We start from the raw sequence: 20919 nt of genomic DNA on the forward strand, positions 1-20919 counted from the left end.
AGCTCCAATTTATTGAGATGGGAATGGCTTTGGAAGAGCATGTTTGGGATATAAAAAAAAAAACTCTTATACATGGAGTCTAATAATAAATTACTTTGTATTACACTTGCTTTGTGAGTCTGAGTCCAGAGGAAAGGTCTGGGTTGGTAACATTAATCTGAAAATGATCCACCGGCATTTTGTACTTAAGGCCATTAAATTAAATAGTCAGTAACAGAAACTGAGAAAGATAGGGAGGCTGTAAGAAAATAATGTTGCCTTGGTACTGAGCAGAGACTGCTTCAGGACTTCTTTTTCTGGTAAAGGCAAGTTAGCTTTACAGGCAAACCTTCCCACTATAAAGTGAAAAATACAGAATAAAATATATGCCATAAAATCATGTGAAGTACAAAGAAAAACAGGAGAAATACCTGAGACAAATCTAATACAAAGGAGCTTGAAATTTGAATTAAATTTTCTGTGACAGCATCAGATATTGGTGCAAAAAGTGATGTCTGAAACAATTTAAATGGAAGAAGAGATGACATATTCTGGAATACTGTATCATATGATCCAGATGAAACTCCAGAAACAGATGTCAAACATGCTGATGTGACACTTCAAAAAAGCAGTTAAAAATATGCTCCTGGGATGTTATTTACAAAAGACAACATATGGGAAGCACTCAAGTGCCCAATGGCAGATGAGTGGAAAAAGAAGCTGAAGTATATATACACTAAGGAATATTACTCAACTACTAGAAAAGATGAAATCTTGTCTTTTGCTATAACAAGGATAAAACTGAAAAGGGCTGTGCTAAACAAAACAAGTCAGAAGATAAAAGCCAGATGATTTCACTCATATGTGAAATATATAACAATAAAGCAATAAAGAGAAAATGTCCAATGAAAACACATTTATACAAATAATTGTGGTTACCAAGGGGTCAGGCTAAAAGGGTAGAGGGGGGTCCAATGGACTGTAGTGGAGGATACTGACATTTTGTTAGACACAATCTTGTAAACAAATGGTACTTCAATTTTTAAAAAATAAGTTTTTTAATATTTGCATGGAAAGTTTAAAGAAACTTATTTAAAAAAACAAAGAAAATAATTTAGGAAACCAGAAAAATAAGATAATGACAAAGGAGTATGCCTTGCATGAAGTTGACCTGATTTGGACTCCCAGCACTGCATGGTTCCTCAAGGATCACCATACAGTCTTCCATGCCCCCAAGTATCACTGTATAAGGTCATAGGGGACTACTAAGGTGACCCAGGTAATGCTTCATGTTGCAGGGCCTGGGCACCATTTGTGTGTGAACCCCTGTTTGAACCAGCAGAGCAGTTTACTGCTCCCATGGAAAGTAAAAAAATATTTATCATAGCAATTTACAAATAATTTAATTTATACAACTATAAGTATATATGGATAATCATAGTAAAATATCTGTTCTATAAATGAGTTGTCTATTTCATCAAAGATAATTATATCATTATATCATATATTATATTTTATCAAAGAATTATATAGAGTGAACATAGTTCCCACAATCTATTTATGAACTAGTTATTCATGTTATAATCAGAAGTGGCTTGAATTCAAGTATCTCTAAGATATTTCCATCCTATTATTTTAGTGTTTATACAGAACATGAATTATGGGAGGGTGGGATGAGATATAAAACTAATCAGAGTGACCCATCAGGAGACTTAAAACGGAGAGAAACATTAGGTATTAGGAAACTGAAAACAGAGAGAGCCATTAGGTCCATTGACTTGGACCAAGACAAAAAAAAACAAAAAACAAATCTTTTTTGTCAGTGGGAAAGTTGGGCCACACTTGGCTGTGCTGGGGGCTTACTCCTGGCTCTTTGTTCAAAGTCATTCCTTATACTGCTTAGGGGACCAAATGTAGTATTAGAGACTGAATTAGGGTTGTTCTCATGTTAGACAAGTATATCTTCTGTGCTATTTCTCCAGGAGTGGTCTTAATAGAAAGAAATAGACAAATAGAGGTGGGTCATCTTTTGAAAGAAGAGTTGATAAACTTAACTGAGTGAGTGATAAGAACAGAAATAACAGGTTAGTTTTGAGGTGTGGGCTAAATAACTATAAAAATGCTTTTAATGTTTCTCTGAGTTCCATTGACAACTTTTGGGTAGTATCAAAGTAATGATGGAACTAGAAATTGGATATGGTTTGTTAAACTGAGGTTAAGTTAAGCTGAAGATTTCTCTTGAGCATGCATTGAGTATGTTAAAGTATTATAAGCCTGGGATGGATCAGAAAGATGTGCATTTGAAACTACAGGAATATGTAAAATCACTTCATAGATAAAGGAAAAAAAGATGCAGTGAAGATGGTTCAGGTGAGGGCAAAAATCGGAAAGACAGATGAAAAACAAAGTTGTTAAGGCACATATGGCTTCTTCACTTCTAAAACACTTATATAGTAACTGACTTCTCACAATGCAACCATGTCATTCTCTCAGTAACAAATCTCTGTAATCTTGTCTTCCATTCATATACTTTCCAGTTCTTTTCTCTTGAATTCTGCTTCCCCTTCCTTGCCAGCACACATATAACTAAGTTCCTGTGTGCCTTCCTTTCTCTCTCTCTCTCTCTTTCTCTCTCATCTTTATTTGTACCACTATTAGGTTAATAGTCCTCAAATGCCACCAAATAATTTTAATTATCTAGTATTATCTGTGTCATTAATCTGATCATCGAGGCACTAGGTTGGGTAGATATTCATAGCAGTAATCTGCCATCAAGTGAATTGATCTATATAATATATGGAGCTTGAACAGGCCCAGAATGTAGTAGCTGCATGAGTTGATGACTTAACACATACTTTCTACACTATCTCCTTTCATTTGATCCTGATTAGGAATTATGTATGATCAGTTGACTTTGGAGGAAAAACATTGAACCTGGTTAGTGAATGGTTCAATATTCATGCATCAAATAGAAGTAGACTTCTGCCTTACAACCCCAATCAGTAGAAGACAGTTCTCAAAGTTAGAAGAACTCCAAACAATGTATTTTGTTGACTCTGAGTTGATTTATGACCACAAATACAGATTATCTACTAATTATAGTGGTTGATAAGTACAAAGCAACAACTTACTAAGAGAGTCAGTTAGAAAAAGCATAAAGTCAATATATCAAACTTGAAAATTAGTTAAAAATTCTTTAAAAAAAGAATGTGTTTTAACATCTCAGAAGATACTCTTAATATATATTTTATATATATATATATATTCAGAAGATATATATATCAGAAGATACTCTTAATAGTAGCCAATATGATGCTCTGTAAATGTTATTCAATCTCTTCTCCAGCCTTCCCTGGGCTTTCTCATTATATCTACATATAACATGCAAAAATGTAGGCTATGCATGGGCTTAGCAAAAGAAAATCTTCTCATCAATAAAGACATAATGCTGCCACTGTCACTCCAGTCAACATGAAAAATCACTGCTAAGCCATTTTGGCTTCATTTCTTGAACAGACCAACAGACCATCATAGTGTAGGTTGGTTTATGAAAGGGACCGTGAATTATATATTTGTCCTGGAAGTAGATTTTCTTTCCTTTCCATATTCTTCTTGCAGCAGCACCTAAGCAGACACAAAAGAAATGTCTCCTTAAGGGGTCAGAGTGACAGTATAGTGGGTAGCTGATCCAGGTTCAATCACCAGCATCCCATATGATCCTATGATCCCCAAGTCAATCAGGAGCAATTCCTGAGTGCAGCATCAAAAATAATCCTTGAGTATTGCTAGATGTGGTCCCTCAGGGGAAAAAAGCATCTCATTTATTATCATGGTATTATACAGCATTTTATCTGATCAAAGAACTTATTAACAGTGCTCACATCCATGAAATTTAATCATCCTATAATATGAACGGATTCATCACTCACAAGTACTTTGCAAATATGAAAGGAGGAACACACCAACTGGGAAACAACATAATGGAAAACTGGGCTTTATCATACAGCACATATGTTTTGCATCAGTAAACAAAGTATGTTTATACTGTATTTTTCATTGCAAAAGAACAGATTCTAATCATCAAGGGGTAGAAAGTAGAAGTAGAAAGTAGAAAGTAGAAGAGAACATCTCCCACTATTATTTCTAACAATATGCTTACAGAACTTTTTTCCCAGTCTCCATAACCCCAATTTCTGCTAGATAAGGCCCAAGGCAGAAAGGTTTTTCACCAAGGGACACCATAATTCTGTTTGGGACATGAAGAATGATCCTCTATCAGCTCAGAGTAATTGATCAGGAGCCATAGAACTAACTCAACAATCTGTACCACACACCATACATTTGGTAGCTTAGTGTTCAGATCCCTGCAAAAGAAGCCACTAGCCCACCATCACCACCAGCTACAAACCAATGATCCTCTCAACAGAGTCAGGGCTCAACAGTACTACAATACAGGCCTAAGCACCTAAGACTCAGTTGCACCAAAATCACGAGGTCTGGCCCCGAGATCCCCAAGCACTGCTTAGGAAGAGCTCCCAAAAAGTGACTGATCATCTTACCAATGGAAAACTGGCTGCTGCCAAATGGAAGAGAGTGGGTAAAAACAACGCAGGGACTCTCTGAAGAGCCTTTGAGTAGTTCTATGCCTAATAGTAAAGTTAATAAGAACCTCAACAATCACCCAGGAAAGGCAGGGTCTCAAAAGATTCAACTCTTTCAAGTACTTGACATCTGCAAGATGCACACCTGGGATTTGAGTTTACTTATAACAGTGAGAACTGATGGATAATTGAAACTCCTGATATACATTTTTTATTTGGTTTTACAAACCTGGAGATCAAAACCAGGGTCTCATACTTGTTGAGGCATATGCTCTACCTCTGAACCACATATACAAACCCAGACATATATTTCCATATTTTATTATAAATTGCTTTATTTGAGACCATGATTTTATTGTTGCTCATAATACATTTGTTTCTGCCACTCCATGATCCAACACCAATCCCACCTGCAATGTAAAATACCCTCCAATTCCCACCCATTCCCAATGCTGCTCCCTGCAAGATTGAAATAATATATTTTATATTGCTTGTTTACAGGTAAATGCTAAGGGTTTTGTTTGTTTTTTGGTTTTGGAGCCACACCCAGTGATGCTCAGGGGTTATTCCTGGCTATGCACTCAGAAATCGCTCCTGGCTTGGGGAATCACATGGGACGTCGGGGATCGAACCACTGTCCATCCTAGGTCAGCCACGTGCAAGGCAAATGCCCTACCACTGCACAACTACTCTGGCTCTGAAGTTATTTTTTAAAGCACAGCAAAAAAATAAATAAATAAGTAAATAAAAAAATATATATATATCATGGGTCTGGAGAGATAGCACAGCAGTGTTTGCCTTGCAAGCAGCCAATCCAGGACCAAAGGTGGTTGGTTCGAATCCCAGTGTCCCATATGGTCCCCCGTGCCTGCCAGGAGCTATTTCTGAGCAGACAGCCAGGAGTAACCCTGAGCACCGCCGGGTGTGACCCAAAAAAACCAAAAAAAAAAAAATCATGAAAATTATTGTATTTCACAATGAGCATTGTCAGAGATTTATTATGTTATTGTTTGCTAGTTGACCTTTCTATTATTTGTTTTGGTTCTGAACATTAGGTGGCTTCAATTTTGCATTGACATCTAAATTGATGTGTTCTGACTGGGATGACAGTATTGGGAAATTTGGAGTTGTCTCACACAGCAATGTATGCTTTGTGGAATTCCAAAATCTGTGGCTGATACCATGATGGTTGTGGGGTGTGGTTTCAACTACCAAGCCTTCTAGAAGCATGAGAAGGAGGACTGAAGGTACCTGCATGCACTCTGAAAAAGTCCTGGTGAAGTCATCCCAAAATATTAGCACAATTGGAATTTTGGTAGTTTAGGCATCTCTGCAGAGATCAGTAGTTAATGGAGAAGTTGGGCCATTGGTGAAGCTGTAGTTGTGAATGGTGGGTGCAGCTGGCAAGGCTTTAGCAGGGCAGAGTCTCTCCTGCTGAGATGGACTGCTTTTAAGCTGTAAGGCCAGTGTACCCATAATTTTTCAAAGCTTATATTATAGATCTATCAAGAATAATGTTTATGGAGTTTATGGAGCTAGGCGATACGGACATACATTACCATTTTTATTTATTTTGGCCTTTAAGACATGACCAGTAATGCTCAATAGCTACTCCCAACCCAGTGCTCAAAAGTCATTCCTGAGGGAGGGACCATGTAGCATCAGGAAATGAACCTAGGCCTCCTTCATCTAAAGTATATGCCCCAACCTGCTGAGCTATCTCCTCTGATCACTGATATATACTTTTTAAATTCTCTCAAAACTGATTTCAGCGTTGTTTCTGACTGTGTACTTTGCACATTTGGAGTGAGGGTGTGGGGGGCACAATTGGTAGTACCCATAGGTTAATCCCATATAATATTTGGGGACTATTACTGGTGGTTCTCAGGTAACCATGTGGTACCAAAGATCATGACTGGGGTTTCAACATGTAAAGCATAAATTCTAGCTTTTGACTCATATTCCATCCCCTGTGTGTACTTTGAACATAAGAAAGTGTGGGTATTGCTCTTAATTTTAATATTATAAAAGACAGAAACATTACTTGCTTATCAGTTTAGCCCATGAGACTAAATATATGTTCATATTTTTATGGATTTTAAAATTCACAGATGAACTCTTACTATATTTTTAAAAAATTACCATTTTACCAGCATGAATTTAAGATTCAAAGAAGATATGAAAACTTTTGTTTAAAAAGTATCAGTATTGGGCCCGGAGAGATAGCACAGTGCCGTTTGCCTTGCAAGCAGCCGATCCAGGACCAAAGGTGGTTGGTTCGAATCCCGGTGTCCCATATGGTCCCCTGTGCCTGCCAGGAGCTATTTCTGAGCAGACAGCCAGGAGTAACCCCTGAGCACCGCCGGTGTGGCCAAAAAAAAAAAAAAAAGTATCAGTATTATCAGTATTTCCTTTTATTGTTTTTTTCATTACCTCTATGCTCATAAAAAAACTTTCTTTACTCATATTTAAATATGTAAACATCCAGATGTTTATAATTTCTTTTTGGTACACAATTCTTTAATCCACCTGGAATTGACTTTTGTATGGTGTAAACTGAGAAGAAAATTTCCCACACCGCAAACCAGAGTACATACCAGAGTAAATACAAAGTAAATATTCCTTTAAACAAATCTTTCTATTAAGATCAAAGTTTTTATTTATTAAGTTTATCTGATTACCATGTTAATATCAAAACTATGGAGAATGGGGTGGGGGACTAGGAAAATCTGATCCACCAGGATGTGACATTTCAGACTCCCAGCAACACCTCAACAGTGAACTTATGAAACTGTTCATCTTTAAAAAGGTTATCATTTCTGAAAATACAGAAGACCCTACTTTATGACCTGTTGTAGACAATATGAGTAGGAAGCCATTTTGGGAAATAGGTGGACATTTAGGGCTTATCATATCATTTTTATCTCATTTTGACAGTTCAATTTCCCTGTCATGCTAGACTGATTTAAAAGCTGACATTATGAAAAAGTGTGCTGAAATTTCACGCATAAAAGGCTGCCAGTGATGACAATAAACAGGAAAAAACACATGTAGCAAAGGTGAGTCTGAATCCTGGTAAAAAATCTTTGGTTCTCAGCCAGATGAGCAGCACCCTGGCCATTCCAGCTGCTATTAGAATTTCAAAGAATCTGTATGGAACGATGAACTGGCCTCTATAGAAGCATCCTTAAGAATTTTAACATCTTTCTAACCTGAAGTCTGCCTCTTTTCTCCATACCTTTATATTCACCCCAGCATTTTATGTGCACTTTCATATAGTAACTGGATTGTGAGGTACAAAGGAGTAAATACCAACTATTTTTCCAGTTTACACTGACAGCTTATGTGTTTCTATTAGTAAATTCCATCTACAAACTAAAATGAAGTAGGTATATATATTCATTAAAAGATTATCTCTAATCCCTCAAAATCTACTTGTACCATTGCTAACAATCCTTTATTTTCTCTCTGATGGTTGTGCTTATTAGTCCTTTTCTTATTTAAAGGAACGAAACATGTTTATTACAATAAAGCTAAAAATAAAAATGAAGATATCAAATAATTTCCTCCTGACCACAATCAGAGAGTCAATTTAGCATTATTGGGCCAAGTCAGTCTCATTAAGCAAATTTTCATAAAATATACTGGTTAAAGGTCCTAGGTTTGATCCCTGGGATCACAAAAATGACAAACAGAAGGGAATGGGGAGATGGCTAAAAGGATTAGAATGCATGCTAAGCAAAGTTCTAGTTTTGATTCCTGTTATTGTATGGTCGTTTGAACATGGTGCCAAAAGTAATCCTGAGCACTGCCATATATGTTCCCCAAATTATATATGTATATATATACATATATATAATTTATATACAAACATAAATTAGATAAACATATATACACATAGAGAATTTATTTTATAAAAATAACTTGATAATTATATTTCCTCACTTATCTGAAATAAAAATCCCTTCATATTAATCAAATAAATCTATTAATGTAGTATTTATATTATAGCAATGCCTGCCACCTTTTACTGAGGTATTTCAATCTTAATGGAAAGCAGATTAACTTGTAGGTACAGATCATGAGAATATGGCTACACTGAAAAACCCCAAATATATCTCCTAAATAATTCATACTCTACTCCTAGCATCTAATATGCACAGGTATTATTAAGTGATGGTGTTTATAAATATCTTCCCCAAAGTTAGAGTCATTCACATTTCCACAGTCGTGTTTGAAAGTGACTTTGGATTTCTGGTTCTGACAAGAGAAAACAACCTCAATCTTTCTCCCCTAACCAAAGATTCAGAAAAACAGTCTGGACAAGAAACACATGAAAGACAGAAAAAGGTCAACAAGGAGGAACACATGAGGACCCCCAAGCACTGAGGCTGAGCTTCCTTATCTATTCATGCTAGCCTCCAAAACAAAATTAGCCTACATAGAGTTTCTACATAGGGTATGGCATTTGCCTTTCACACAGCCAACCTGGGGCAGCCAACTCAGCAACCTATATGGTTCCCCCCAAGCATATGTATATAATCACTCTATAAACAATCTGGCAATTTCTTAAAAAGGTAAGTACTTTAACAATATTGAAAGAAATTCTCCATGGTCACTTGGATTCTTTTAAGTCTTGTGAAGAGATAGTAACAGTATTGTTCCCATCTATTTGTTGATGTGTGCAAAGCATACAATTTTGAAGAATATGGCATTTTCCCCCCAGGAAGAAGGTACACTATAGGCCAAGGTGAAAAAGACACAATCTCTTTCCTGGAGTAACGTCTGGATGGTTTGCTACTCCTAGTAACTGGGTGTTTCCTATTCATGGGGCTCCTATGAGGTGATACAAACTACTTTACTGTGGTACAGTACGCAAAATGCATCCACACGACAAGAATTAGGAGTCAAAGAGAACCCATTCAAATAGAAACTAATACTATCTGCTATGCTTGGATGCTAATAACTTTTGTCTCTCTTCCAAGAGCCTCGGATCTTCTGTCAGCATCTATAACACTGGAGCAGGTATACATTCTAGCTTGCAGTTGGCTGAAACTTTTCAGTTCTTAAGAAAATACAGGTGGCTAGTGACTTATATTTCTTTTTATAAAATACCATAATGTGTTAGTACTTTTAAATTTGAATTTTTGCTCATTTTAAGGTAACACTAAAAGCTGACCTTCATATCTGCCCAAGCTGCCATTGTCATAGACTCATCTAACTCTAAAAAGAGAAGCAAAACTAGCTGCAAAATTTCACAGATAATACTGACCTCAAAGTTCATTGTACTGGAACCCCTTGAGAATGGGAAATGGCAATTCTCTACCCTGCCAGCCCTGGCAGCTGCACACACATTACTGCTGCAACACCAATGGCCCAGCTTCACCACTTTTTCACAATTCCCTACAGAAACTCCTAGCTACCCAAAATTTTAGGTATGCCAGTTTTGTAGTTGATAACTCCAAGAACTGTTTGGAGGCAGGGTTGGCCCTAATGCTGCCCCAGCACCTACTTGCTCCAGGGTTTATAGGATATTCTGACATCTTGGGAAGAGCAACACCATGCTTTCAGGACAGGATTGCCACCTAATGGAGAGATGAAACTAGAAGATGTTCCATGAAACCCTGACTTCGACATAAAATCTGTGCAAAATTCATGATCTCTAATTACAGAAGTCTGACTGCAACAACTGTGATTGAAGGCAATTTTTCCTGGAAACACGAAGAAAGAATTCGGGGTATGCCTGGAGCCTGTAGTTGGTCTTATGGCAGGATGCTTCATGGGTAGCGACACCCTACTTTTAGGCCAAAGGTTTTTTACCCCAACTTTTGCTGAGCCTATGCAAAAGAACTGCCACCCCTCTTTTTAATTATTTATTTATTTATTTAATTTATCTTCTGTTTGAACATACTCTTTGATACTCTGTGAAACTAAGAGTAAAACAGTTATAAAGGCACAAAGCTGAGAGAAAGGGAGCAGGAAAAAATGGCCAAAACAGTCAGGTGCTGTTTCTGATTGTGGTTTGAAAGCTGTTGAGCTGTTGCTTAGTGTTTGCTTACTTAGAATTTGCCAAGATCCCTATTTGTCCACAGGCAGAGAGGCTATGCTGGCAAGTGGTTGTGCATGGTGGAAATCTGGAAAAGATAGGAAATCAGACACTTTCGAAGCAGTGGTGAGACTTAATGTAGAAAGACTGAAGGGAAAGCTGTATGAAAATTTGATTTTCTGTCCCTCCCTCCACTTGGAGCTTGCTGGAGACTCCCTTTCCTCCCACTGCTGCAGGACTTTTGCAGTGTATTCTGGGTAATGTGAAATATAAACATAGTGGTATGAGGTTTCTAGATACAGAAAAAGGGAAATGAGGTGCCTGGGGAAACATCAGAGGCCTGTATAAAAGTTTGATTTCTCCAAAGCTTGAGGGCATTAATTCTCTCCCGTTACTGACTTGTAGATTGTTGGTAGTCTGACATGCCTACTGGGCCAAGTTTGGAGAAGCATCCTCATTGCACTAGGACTGACATTCAGATATCTTTTACTACATTGAAGATTATTGACTAATAATCCTGTAGCAGGACCAATCAGACATAAGCCCTACTTGTGCAGACAGACCTTCCAGCTACATTTCAATGCACCATTTAAAATTATACATAGTCAGAGAGATAGAAAAGTGGGTAAGGCATTTGCCTTGTATGTAGCAGACCTGGGTTGGAAATCTGCCATCCCCTAGGGCTATCCCCTGAGAATGCCAGGAGTAATTCTTGAATGCCAGGAGTAACCCCTGAGCACTGCCAGGTGTGATGCAAAAACAAACAAAAAGTATACATGGCAAAAAGGAACTAAGAGCACCCTCTAGCATGAAATGCAAAAAAAGGAGAACTCATCAACTGATATAAGGAACTAGGTAGAAAAAAATGATCGGGTTATCAACAGAGAGTTCATGGGAAAAGAAATGAGGATGTCCTTAAACCCTCAAACACATGAATGCTATGTCTTCCTCATGAGAATGAGGAACCACAATGAGACTCTGTATCTATATTAGCAGTGTCTGAAATGTTCCCTCAATGAGATGATGGAGAATCCGTGCCCTCACACATGGCTACCACTGCATAATCATTTCTTTAATTTATTTTTATTATTTTATTGAAACCACTGTGATTTACAAAGTCATTGATAGTTGGATTTCAGATATATCTGTGAAAATATCTGAACAGTGAATCAGAGTCATTCCCATCACCAGTGTCAAACTCCCTCCACCAATGGACCCAGAGAGCACCCTCTGGCACCCTGTGCTGCCAGTATAATAGGCTCATGTTAAGTTTAGATTGTTATAGTTTGTGTCTCTTTATTCTATTGTTGTTTATTTGGGCTTGGATATTTAGTTCTGTCCATTTTTCCCCTCCAACAATGCACCTGAGATCACTTGGCCCCTGGCCTGGCCCCCATCCTTTCTTTTTCATTTTCCTTCTTAATTTTATATAAAAATACAGAAATATGAGAAAAAACAAGGTCATCATGGTTCTATGAAAAAGGTGGGAGCCCCTATCTAAAAGATGAAAGGGAGTGGCAGTTCATTTGCATAGGCTTGGCAAAAGTTGAGGGTAAATAGAAAAAAAACAAAACCTTTGACCTAAGTGTCCCTACCTATGAAGCATCCTGCCATAAGATAAACTACAGGTTCCAGGCATACTTATTTGTCTAACCCTAAAGTCTTTCTTCATGATTCAAAAAAAAAAAATTCTCAATCACAATTGTCACAGCCAGGTTTGTGTAATTAGAGATCATGGTTTTTGCACAGATCCTATGTTGAAGTCAGAGTGTCACAAAGCGTCTTCTCATTTCATCTCACCTTCATTTCTTCAATGACAGACCCTTCTCCATCAGTTTCTGTACTCCTGAAACCCCAGAATTGTGTATATGAGGTCTCCTAAATCTATGCCTATCCTTGTCTGCTTTTCATACAAATTTTCCATGTCTTTGTACTGGACTGTGTGCTTCAATGTGCCATTTCAGATTTGCTTTCAAAACCCCCTGGCTGTCCCCAACAGAGGCAATTTTCTTTCAGTTCTTCTGCTGGGTTTCCAAAAACTATCTCTCCATAGAGTTTTCATTATTTGTGTGTTAAATATTCTGTCTGTTCCATTAGTTCTGCCTCAATAAAAGTGGTCTGCTCTTCTGGTTCTTCTTCCTTCAAGCATGATGCCTTTCCATGATTATGACAAACATCTGCTGGCTCAGCACTTTCTCTCCTGATCCACACACATGGTAATGAAGCAGGTGGTGTGAGAAGGCTGTTCTTTCAAGCACAGAAATCAATTTCATCCCCAGCAGCCACACTCTCAAGCAGATGGTCCCATATCAGTCTCCTCAGCACTCCTGGAAGTCTAGCACCCCCACCCACCCAAAACCAAACTCTCCCCACCCTATATCACCCCTCTTGCATGGGTTGCTGCTCTAGATTTGAAGCTCATAAACTCATTTGGTTTTATCATTCCCTTTTCTTTTAAAAGAAAAAATTACTCAATAACCCCAACTGAGAATTTTTTAATCCAACCCTCAAAATATAAGTATAAATTATGTTTATAAAACAGAAATGTACTGGTAATAAATCATAAAGACTTTATTTTATATTTTATAGGACTCCCCACCAACATTTAATTACATGACCTCGTGTGGGGTCCAAAGTCTTTGTAATAGACCTAAGAAAGAGGCAAAGTAGAAATAGGATCAGATATGCATCCAGACCACAGTCTTTACATCACAGTGACTAGCGGGAAAGACCAATTGCACCAAGCCAAAGCTCTGATGGTCCGAGTAGTTTCATTCTTATAATTTTTGGAGCAAGAGTTACAGTGGAAGGGGGTTTAATTGGGGTAGGCTGGTACATTTGATTAGACACATAGCCTCACATACGTAAGCAAAGCACACCACCAATTACATACAAAGCCCAAATGGAATTTTTTTGTTTGTTTTTTTTGCACTACACCCAGTAACACTCAGAGGTTACTCCTGGCTATGCGCTCAGAAATAGATTCTGGCTTGGGGGACAATATGGGATGCTGGGAGATCAAATTGCAGTCCATCCTAGGCTAGCACTTGCAAGGCAGGCACCTTACCTCTAGTGCCACCACTCTGTCCCCCAAATGGAATTTTTAATAGGCAGAATGACTCTCAGAAGAAATAACTCTCTTAGCTGAACAGAAATCTGAATGATCTAAAGAAAGTGAACAGAAATCTGAATGATCTAAGTAAGGCAGCTACACAAATATACAGATAAAGAATTGAGGTGATTATGGAAAACTGAGTAAGTAAGAAGAAAAGCTGTGACTGTGTTAGGGGATGAATTCACCAAAAAGTGGATAAAGACAGATGAGGAGACAGCAGAAACTCAAATGATTTAAGTGGTGAAGGCCTAAGGAAGGGACAGAGCTTGATTGTAGTAGAACCACAAGTGTCATTGGAGGATCCTGAGGTGTAAGAGTCAAATGCAGACTGACAAACACACACTGTGTAACAATAACTTCATGGTATTCAGACTGGAGACCCAAGAAACAATGGAAAGACCGTGTTGAGAAGGCTGTATTGGAGGGTCTCGCAAAAATGGAGGCAGGCACAAAGAGGGGATTTTAGCTAGGCAAACCATTGGTGATATATTTAAAACCAGACAAGTGAAACTCCTGTTTTTGACTCTAAAAGACTGAGAAGGTGTTTTCCTGCTTTTCTGAGTGAGGCAGCCAAGAAAGATCCAATCGAAATTAATGTTCTCAGGCCCATCAGCAAGGTAAATTGTCTCTGCCTGAGAAGGGTGAAGCGTGATTCCTGACTAGTGTTTGGGTACAAAAGATAAGGGCCCGGAGAGATAGCACAGCGGTGTTTGCCTTGCAAGCAGCCGATCCAGGACCTAAGGTGGTTGGTTCGAATCCCGGTGTCCCATATGGTCCCCTGTGCCTGCCAGGAGCTATTTCTGAGCAGACAGCCAGGAGTAACCCCTGAGCACCGCCGGGTGTGGCCCAAAAACAAAAAGAAAAAAGAAAAAAAAAAAAAAAACCAAACAAAAAGATACATTATAAAAGGCCACTGCTTTCTTCCTTGCTTGGTTTCCTGCTTTCACATGTGAGGCAGCCAAGAAAGATCCTAGAAAAAATAATCTCCTCAGGGCTAATTAGCAAGGTAGGCTATCTCCACCCATATCTTATTAGTCAATGAACCACATCATAAAAAAAAACACACTACAAAGGTGACAATGGGGAAACAACTCAGGCCAATACCATGCACAGAGAATGAAGATGGCAGCTCTGATGACCCAAAAAGTGAAACACCTTGTTAGTCTCTCAGAGAAGGAGTTTAAAGAAATATGGAGGATGTTCATAGAACTCAACGGAAGCACAGATCAAGCTGTTCCACAAATAAGAACCAAGAGAATGTGAAGATAGAAATCAGAAAACTCCAATCTGAAATAACAGGTCTGAAAAACTCAGTAGAGGAAATGAAAATTTCAGAGGAAAGCCTCTCAAACAGAGTAACAGTTGATGATAGAATCAGTGAGGTGGAAGATGAGATGCATAACAGCTCATTACAAATCTTCCTATACGTGATGTACATGGAATATATTATGCTGAGTGAAATAAGTCAGGAGAGATAGACACAGAATAGTCTCACTTATCTATGGATTTTAAGAAAAATTAAAGACATCATTGAAATAATACCCAGAGACAATATAGGTGAGGGCCAGAAGGACTGACTCACAATATGAAGCTCACCACAAAGAGTGGTGAGTGCAGTTAGGGAAATAACTACACTAACAACTAGCATGACAATGTTACTGAGTGAGAGAAGTAGAATGCCTGACTCAAATACAGGCAGAATTGGGGGTAAGGGGGACCATTAGTAGAGGGCATGTTGCACTGGTAAAGGTGGGTGTTCTGTTTATGAGTGAAATAATGCTATAATAATAATACTACAATAATGTTAGTAATCATAGTACTTAAAGATTTTATATAAAACAATAAAATAAAATAAAGAAAGGCTACTAAAAAGCTTCTAAAAACAATAGATTCTTTTTTGGTTTTTACATCACACCCAGCAGTGCTCAGGGGTTACTCCTGGCTCTATGTTCAGAAATCGTTCCTGGCAGGCTCGGGGGACCATATGGAATACCGGGATTCAAACCACCGTCCTTCTGCATGCAAGGCAAACACCTTACCTCCATGCTATCTCTCAGGCCCCAAAAGAATAGATTCTTATTGCAAAGTGGCAGGCTACAAAAGTAACACACACACAAAAATCAATGGCATACTTATACACCAATAATGATAGAGAAGAAATGGACATTAAAAAAAATCCCATTCACATTAGTGTCACACAGTCTCAAATACCTTGGAGTCAATTTATCTAAAGAAGTGAAGGACCTACACAAAGAAAACTACATAACTCTGCTTCAAGAAATAAAAGAGGACACAAGGAAATGAGACACATACCCTGCTCATGAAATGGGAGGATTAACATCATTAAAATGTCAATACTTTCAAAGCACTGTACAGATTTAATGCAATCCCTAAAGGGATACCCATGACATTCTTCAAAGAAGTAATTAAACACTCCTAAAATTCATTTGAAATAATCAAACAAACAAAAAAACAAACAAAAAAACAACCCACGAATGGCTAGAGCAACCTGTGGGAAAAGAAATATGGAGACATCACTTTCCCCAACTTTAAATTGTATTATAAAGCAATAACATTAAAAAATGGTATTGAAAAAAAGACAGACCCTCAGATCAATGAGAATAGACTTGAGTAGTCAGAGAATGTTCCCAGACATATAATCTATCTTTGATAAAGGGTCAATAAATGCAAATGAAGCAAGAATGTCTCTTCAATAAGTGGTGGTGAGACCTCTGGTCAGCCACTTGCAAAAAAAGCAAACTCAGACCACCATCTAACACCATGAACAAAGGTCAAATCCAAACAGATTAAAGATCTTGATATCAAACCTGAAACCATAAGGTATATATAATGACATGTAGGTAGAACACTATATGACATTGAAACTAAAGGCATCTTCAAGGAAGAAACAGCATTTTCCAATCAAATGAAAAGAGATAAACAGATGGGACTATATTAAAATGAGAAGCTTCTGCACCTCAAAAGAACTAGTGTCTATTATACAAAAGCCACAGACAGAATCAGAGAAACTATTGACCCAATACCCATCAGATAGGGGGCTAATATAAGATATACAAGGTACTGACCTAACTTAACAAGAAAAAAAATCTAACCCCAACAAAAAATGGGGAGAAGAATTGAACAGACACTTTCTCAAAAAGAAGAAATACAAATGGCTAAAAGGCTTATGGAAAAATGCTCCACATCACTAATCCTCAGGGAGATGCAAATCAAAAGAACAAAGAGGTACCATCTCACATCACAGAAACTGGCACACAACAGAGAGAACAAGAACCAATCGTGCTGGTGGGGATGTGGGGAGAAAGGAACTCTCATTCATTGCTGGTGGGAATGCCATCTAGTCCAGCCTTTATTGAAAACAATATGTAGATTTCTCAAAAAACTGGCCATTTAGCTCCCATATGATTCAGCTGTACCACATCTAGAGATATACCCTAGGAACACAAAAACTCAATACAAAAATGCCTTCTTCACACCTATATTCATTTGCAGCGCTATTTACAATAGCCAGAATTTGAAAACAACCAAGATGCCCTCCATATACACAATGAAATGTTATGCAGCCATCAGGAGAAATAAAGTCATGAAATTTCCCTATATCTAAATGGACATGGAAACTTATGTTGAGTGAAATAAGTCAGAGGGAGAGAGGTACACAGAGAATAGTCATCAATGGGTTTTAAGAAAAATAAAAGACATTATTGTAACAATACCCAGAGACAATAAAGATGAGGGCTGGAAGGACCGTCTCATGATATGAACACAAAGCGTGGTGAATGTAGTTGGAGAAATAACTACATTAACAACTACTATGACAATGTTAATGAATGAGAGATGTAGAATGCCTCTCTGAATACAGGCAGGGGGTAGGGAAGGTGGGAGGTTAGCGGACATTATTGTTGGGAATGTTGCACTGGTGTTCTTTTTATGACTGATACCCAACTACAAACATGTCTGAAATCATGGTGCTTAAATAAATATATTATTCCAAAAATATAAATAAATAAATGACTGACATGGAGAGGAACATAGAATACAACTTAAAAATAGACCAACACATAAAACACCAGCTTTCAAGACATGGTAGGCAAACAGCAAAAAAACAGTGATCCCTAAACAATGATAAACACAGGAGGCTAATTAGAAATATCCACATAATTTTCTCTTAGATGTGGAGAAATCAAGTATCAAGGAGGCACCCAATAGAAACCTCAAAATGTTTCCAAGTGATGAGTATGGGTTACTATTATCTCATGCTAAGCAACTGATCTTGTACACAGCCCGTCTCCCTATCAGTGGGAAAAACAAAGGCCAAAAATATGGTTCAAGAAATCTTGTATAAATGAGGCCCTAGGTTTGATTCCCAATATCATAATGACCAGTGAGTGGTTCCAGGATAAATTCTGCCTTCTCCTACCCTGCTCAACACTACTAGGTATGTCTCTACAACTAGAAAAAAAAACAGAAAATACCCATTAAACTGCTCTCTCAATGAGTGAAAACATGAACATTTACAACTTATGAAAGGAACACTAACTTGATCCCCTAATTCAGCCAAATGGCATCTCTTGTCTCCTAAAAAATGTATATATATTCTTCACATTAGTAATCTTGTACCATAAATAACAATGACAAAATATTAACAATCAGTAGCAAGTTTTCTTTATGTTAGCACAGATTTTGTGGGAATTTTTTTTCCTCTTATATAACTATACAATTTCCACAATTTTGCCTGCTGACCCACAAATACTAAAATATTTTTGCTTTGACTGTTTACATGGAAAGGTTTGAGAGTCCCCCAGTCTAGCGCCATCTCAAAAAACTCTTAGTCTGGGGCCAGAGAGGTGGCACACGCAGTAGGGCATCTGGCTTGTATGCACTAACCTAGGGCGTACCAAGGTTCGATCACCTGGTGACCCATATGGTCCCCCAAGCCAGGAGTGATTTCTGAGCAGATAGCCAGGTGTAACCCCTGAGTGTCACCGGGTGTAGTCCAAACCCCCTCCCCAAAATCTGAGTCTTCAATTAGAAATATGCATAAAGCCATGTTTTCAGGGTCCCTCTGGATCTCAAAAGAGTACAGACCACACAGTTCAGAAGTTAATCAGGAAACACCTTGGTGAGGAAACAATACAGGACAGTGTCTCCTTTTAGAGGAAGAACAGGAACCCACAGAGACAGTTCCTCTTTCCTGAAAACTAGTCCTTACACCCTGCAAATCTGCCCTGACTCCTCTTTTCCCTTTCCTGGCTGTTCAGTGTTTCATGACCTGCTCCAGAGCCCTGGGACCATGAAAAATATGACTTTATTATTGATTCCAGAATTGGTGCCAAAAACAAGACCAAAATTGCTAGAATTGCCCCCCAAATCTAGGAAACTCCAACACTTTCTGACCACCCTGCTCCTGTTCCACAGACCTCCTCTGGTTCCCATGCTTCCTCAGTGACATTCTAAGTAAAATGTAAATCCTGGGCAAGATATAAATAAAATAATATTTAAACATGAAGAAATATTCTCGTAAAACCAATATCCTCATAAGACAAAGTGTTTGATAAAACCTTCAGTGAAAACCATACCTTGCTTGGCAGCTAAACAGCAACATTTCATGGTTGTGGATCAAAACATATAAAAGAACCAGGAAGGCTTTTGCTCGGATAGACGTTGAAGGGCTGTCCAGTAAACGAATGATTGTAGATACAAAATCCTGAGGAGACATTTAGAAACAAATTTTGACCAAACACAAAATTAATAGGATAGTAACTTTCAAGGCAACATAACCTAAATATTGCATAACAGCTGTTAGTAGGAAATCAAATATCAGCTCCTACTTTTCCATTGTTCACTTATACTGGACTCTATACTAAACTTTTAATGTTTTTAATAACCAGCAGATGAAATTAGTAAGGAAAGGTATCCAATAGACTGTGATAACAAAATATGTTGGTAGGTTTAATTTGAAGAGCAAAATTCTAAATGTATATCTGTGTAAACTAACAATATTTCAATAAAAACCCATAATAAAAATTAGATAGAATAAGCATTAATTTGTATTTTTTATTTATACCTAAAGTTATCCATTAAAACTTGGCAACATTATCCCTATTTAATTTTTTCATTATGTCTATTTTAAAAGAAAAAGTTTAAAATTTAAGAATTTTGAAGAAATTCATAGCAGTAGATTCAAATCCATGCCAGCAAAGTCTTTGGATACTAAATTCTGCTTCTTAACACTCTACTTGGCATAGCAGTGCTCAGGGGTTACTTCTGGCTCTGTGCTCATAAATTACTGCTGGCAGGCTTAGAGAATCATATGAGATGCTGGGGATTGAACCAGGTAAGCCATTGCAAAGCAAATTCCTTGCCTGCTGTGTTATCACTCTGGCTCCTGCAAAATCATATGTATAGAGATTGTATATCTGGTCTACACATATAAGTGTATAATATAAAATAAAATCAATACCCAATCTATGACATAAGAGAAAAACCTATTTTCCTAAAACACTCATTAAAAGTATAATACACTACACACAGTTGATAAGTATTAGTATTACTGTTACTTTCCCTTTTTAACACAAGTCTTACTGATAAGCAAAAAGACTACCTACATACAAAGTTTGATCCTAGTAAGCAGAAAAGCAAAATTAGACTATTTGCAAACTAGTTATAAAGAGCAGGAATAGAGTAAGGAGAGAGAAGGGAAAAAAGAGAGGAAGAAAGGGGAGTAGGGGAGGGGGAAAAGAAAGGGAAGGGAAGAGAAGGGTGACCCTGCACTTTCTCGTAGGTATCAGGAGGGAGGAGACTTGAGGGCAGGGCCAAACCTTGGCAACCACTGTCATCATACCCACTTAGGGCCGCACTCCAGAGAATAGACCTAGCTTCGCAGATGATAAATGAGGACTGAGATCCAAGGGCAGAACACTCTAAGCCACCAAATGCAAAGAAATATGGGTAAACTAAGGATGACATTAGCAGCCGGGAATATAGAGAGAAATCCTAGCAAGTTTCCAAGTCCACCAAAATGCACAAGCCCAATAAATGAGGACCTAAAAGTGGCAATAAAAGCCATGGCAACAGAAATCAAGGAATCACTAGCAAGCAAGATTAAAAAATTCATAGATGAACAATTCAACCAATTCAAAGAAGAACTTTTACAAAAG

At 37.8% G+C, this 20919-nt stretch overlaps 1 protein-coding gene across 1 annotated transcript in view; it reads right to left on the bottom strand.

The window, feature by feature from the left end:
- ULK4 (unc-51 like kinase 4) overlaps positions 1–20919 on the bottom strand; it is a 665001-nt gene that overhangs the window by 487994 nt on the left and 156088 nt on the right. The window contains exon 21 of the mRNA XM_049782607.1: positions 19339–19466. Coding sequence (XP_049638564.1) covers positions 19339–19466 — 128 coding nt within the window. The remainder of the gene's footprint in view (positions 1–19338; positions 19467–20919) is intronic.

The sequence above is a fragment of the Suncus etruscus genome, chromosome 10, assembly GCF_024139225.1.
Source record: "Suncus etruscus isolate mSunEtr1 chromosome 10, mSunEtr1.pri.cur, whole genome shotgun sequence".
NCBI lineage: Eukaryota > Metazoa > Chordata > Mammalia > Eulipotyphla > Soricidae > Suncus > Suncus etruscus.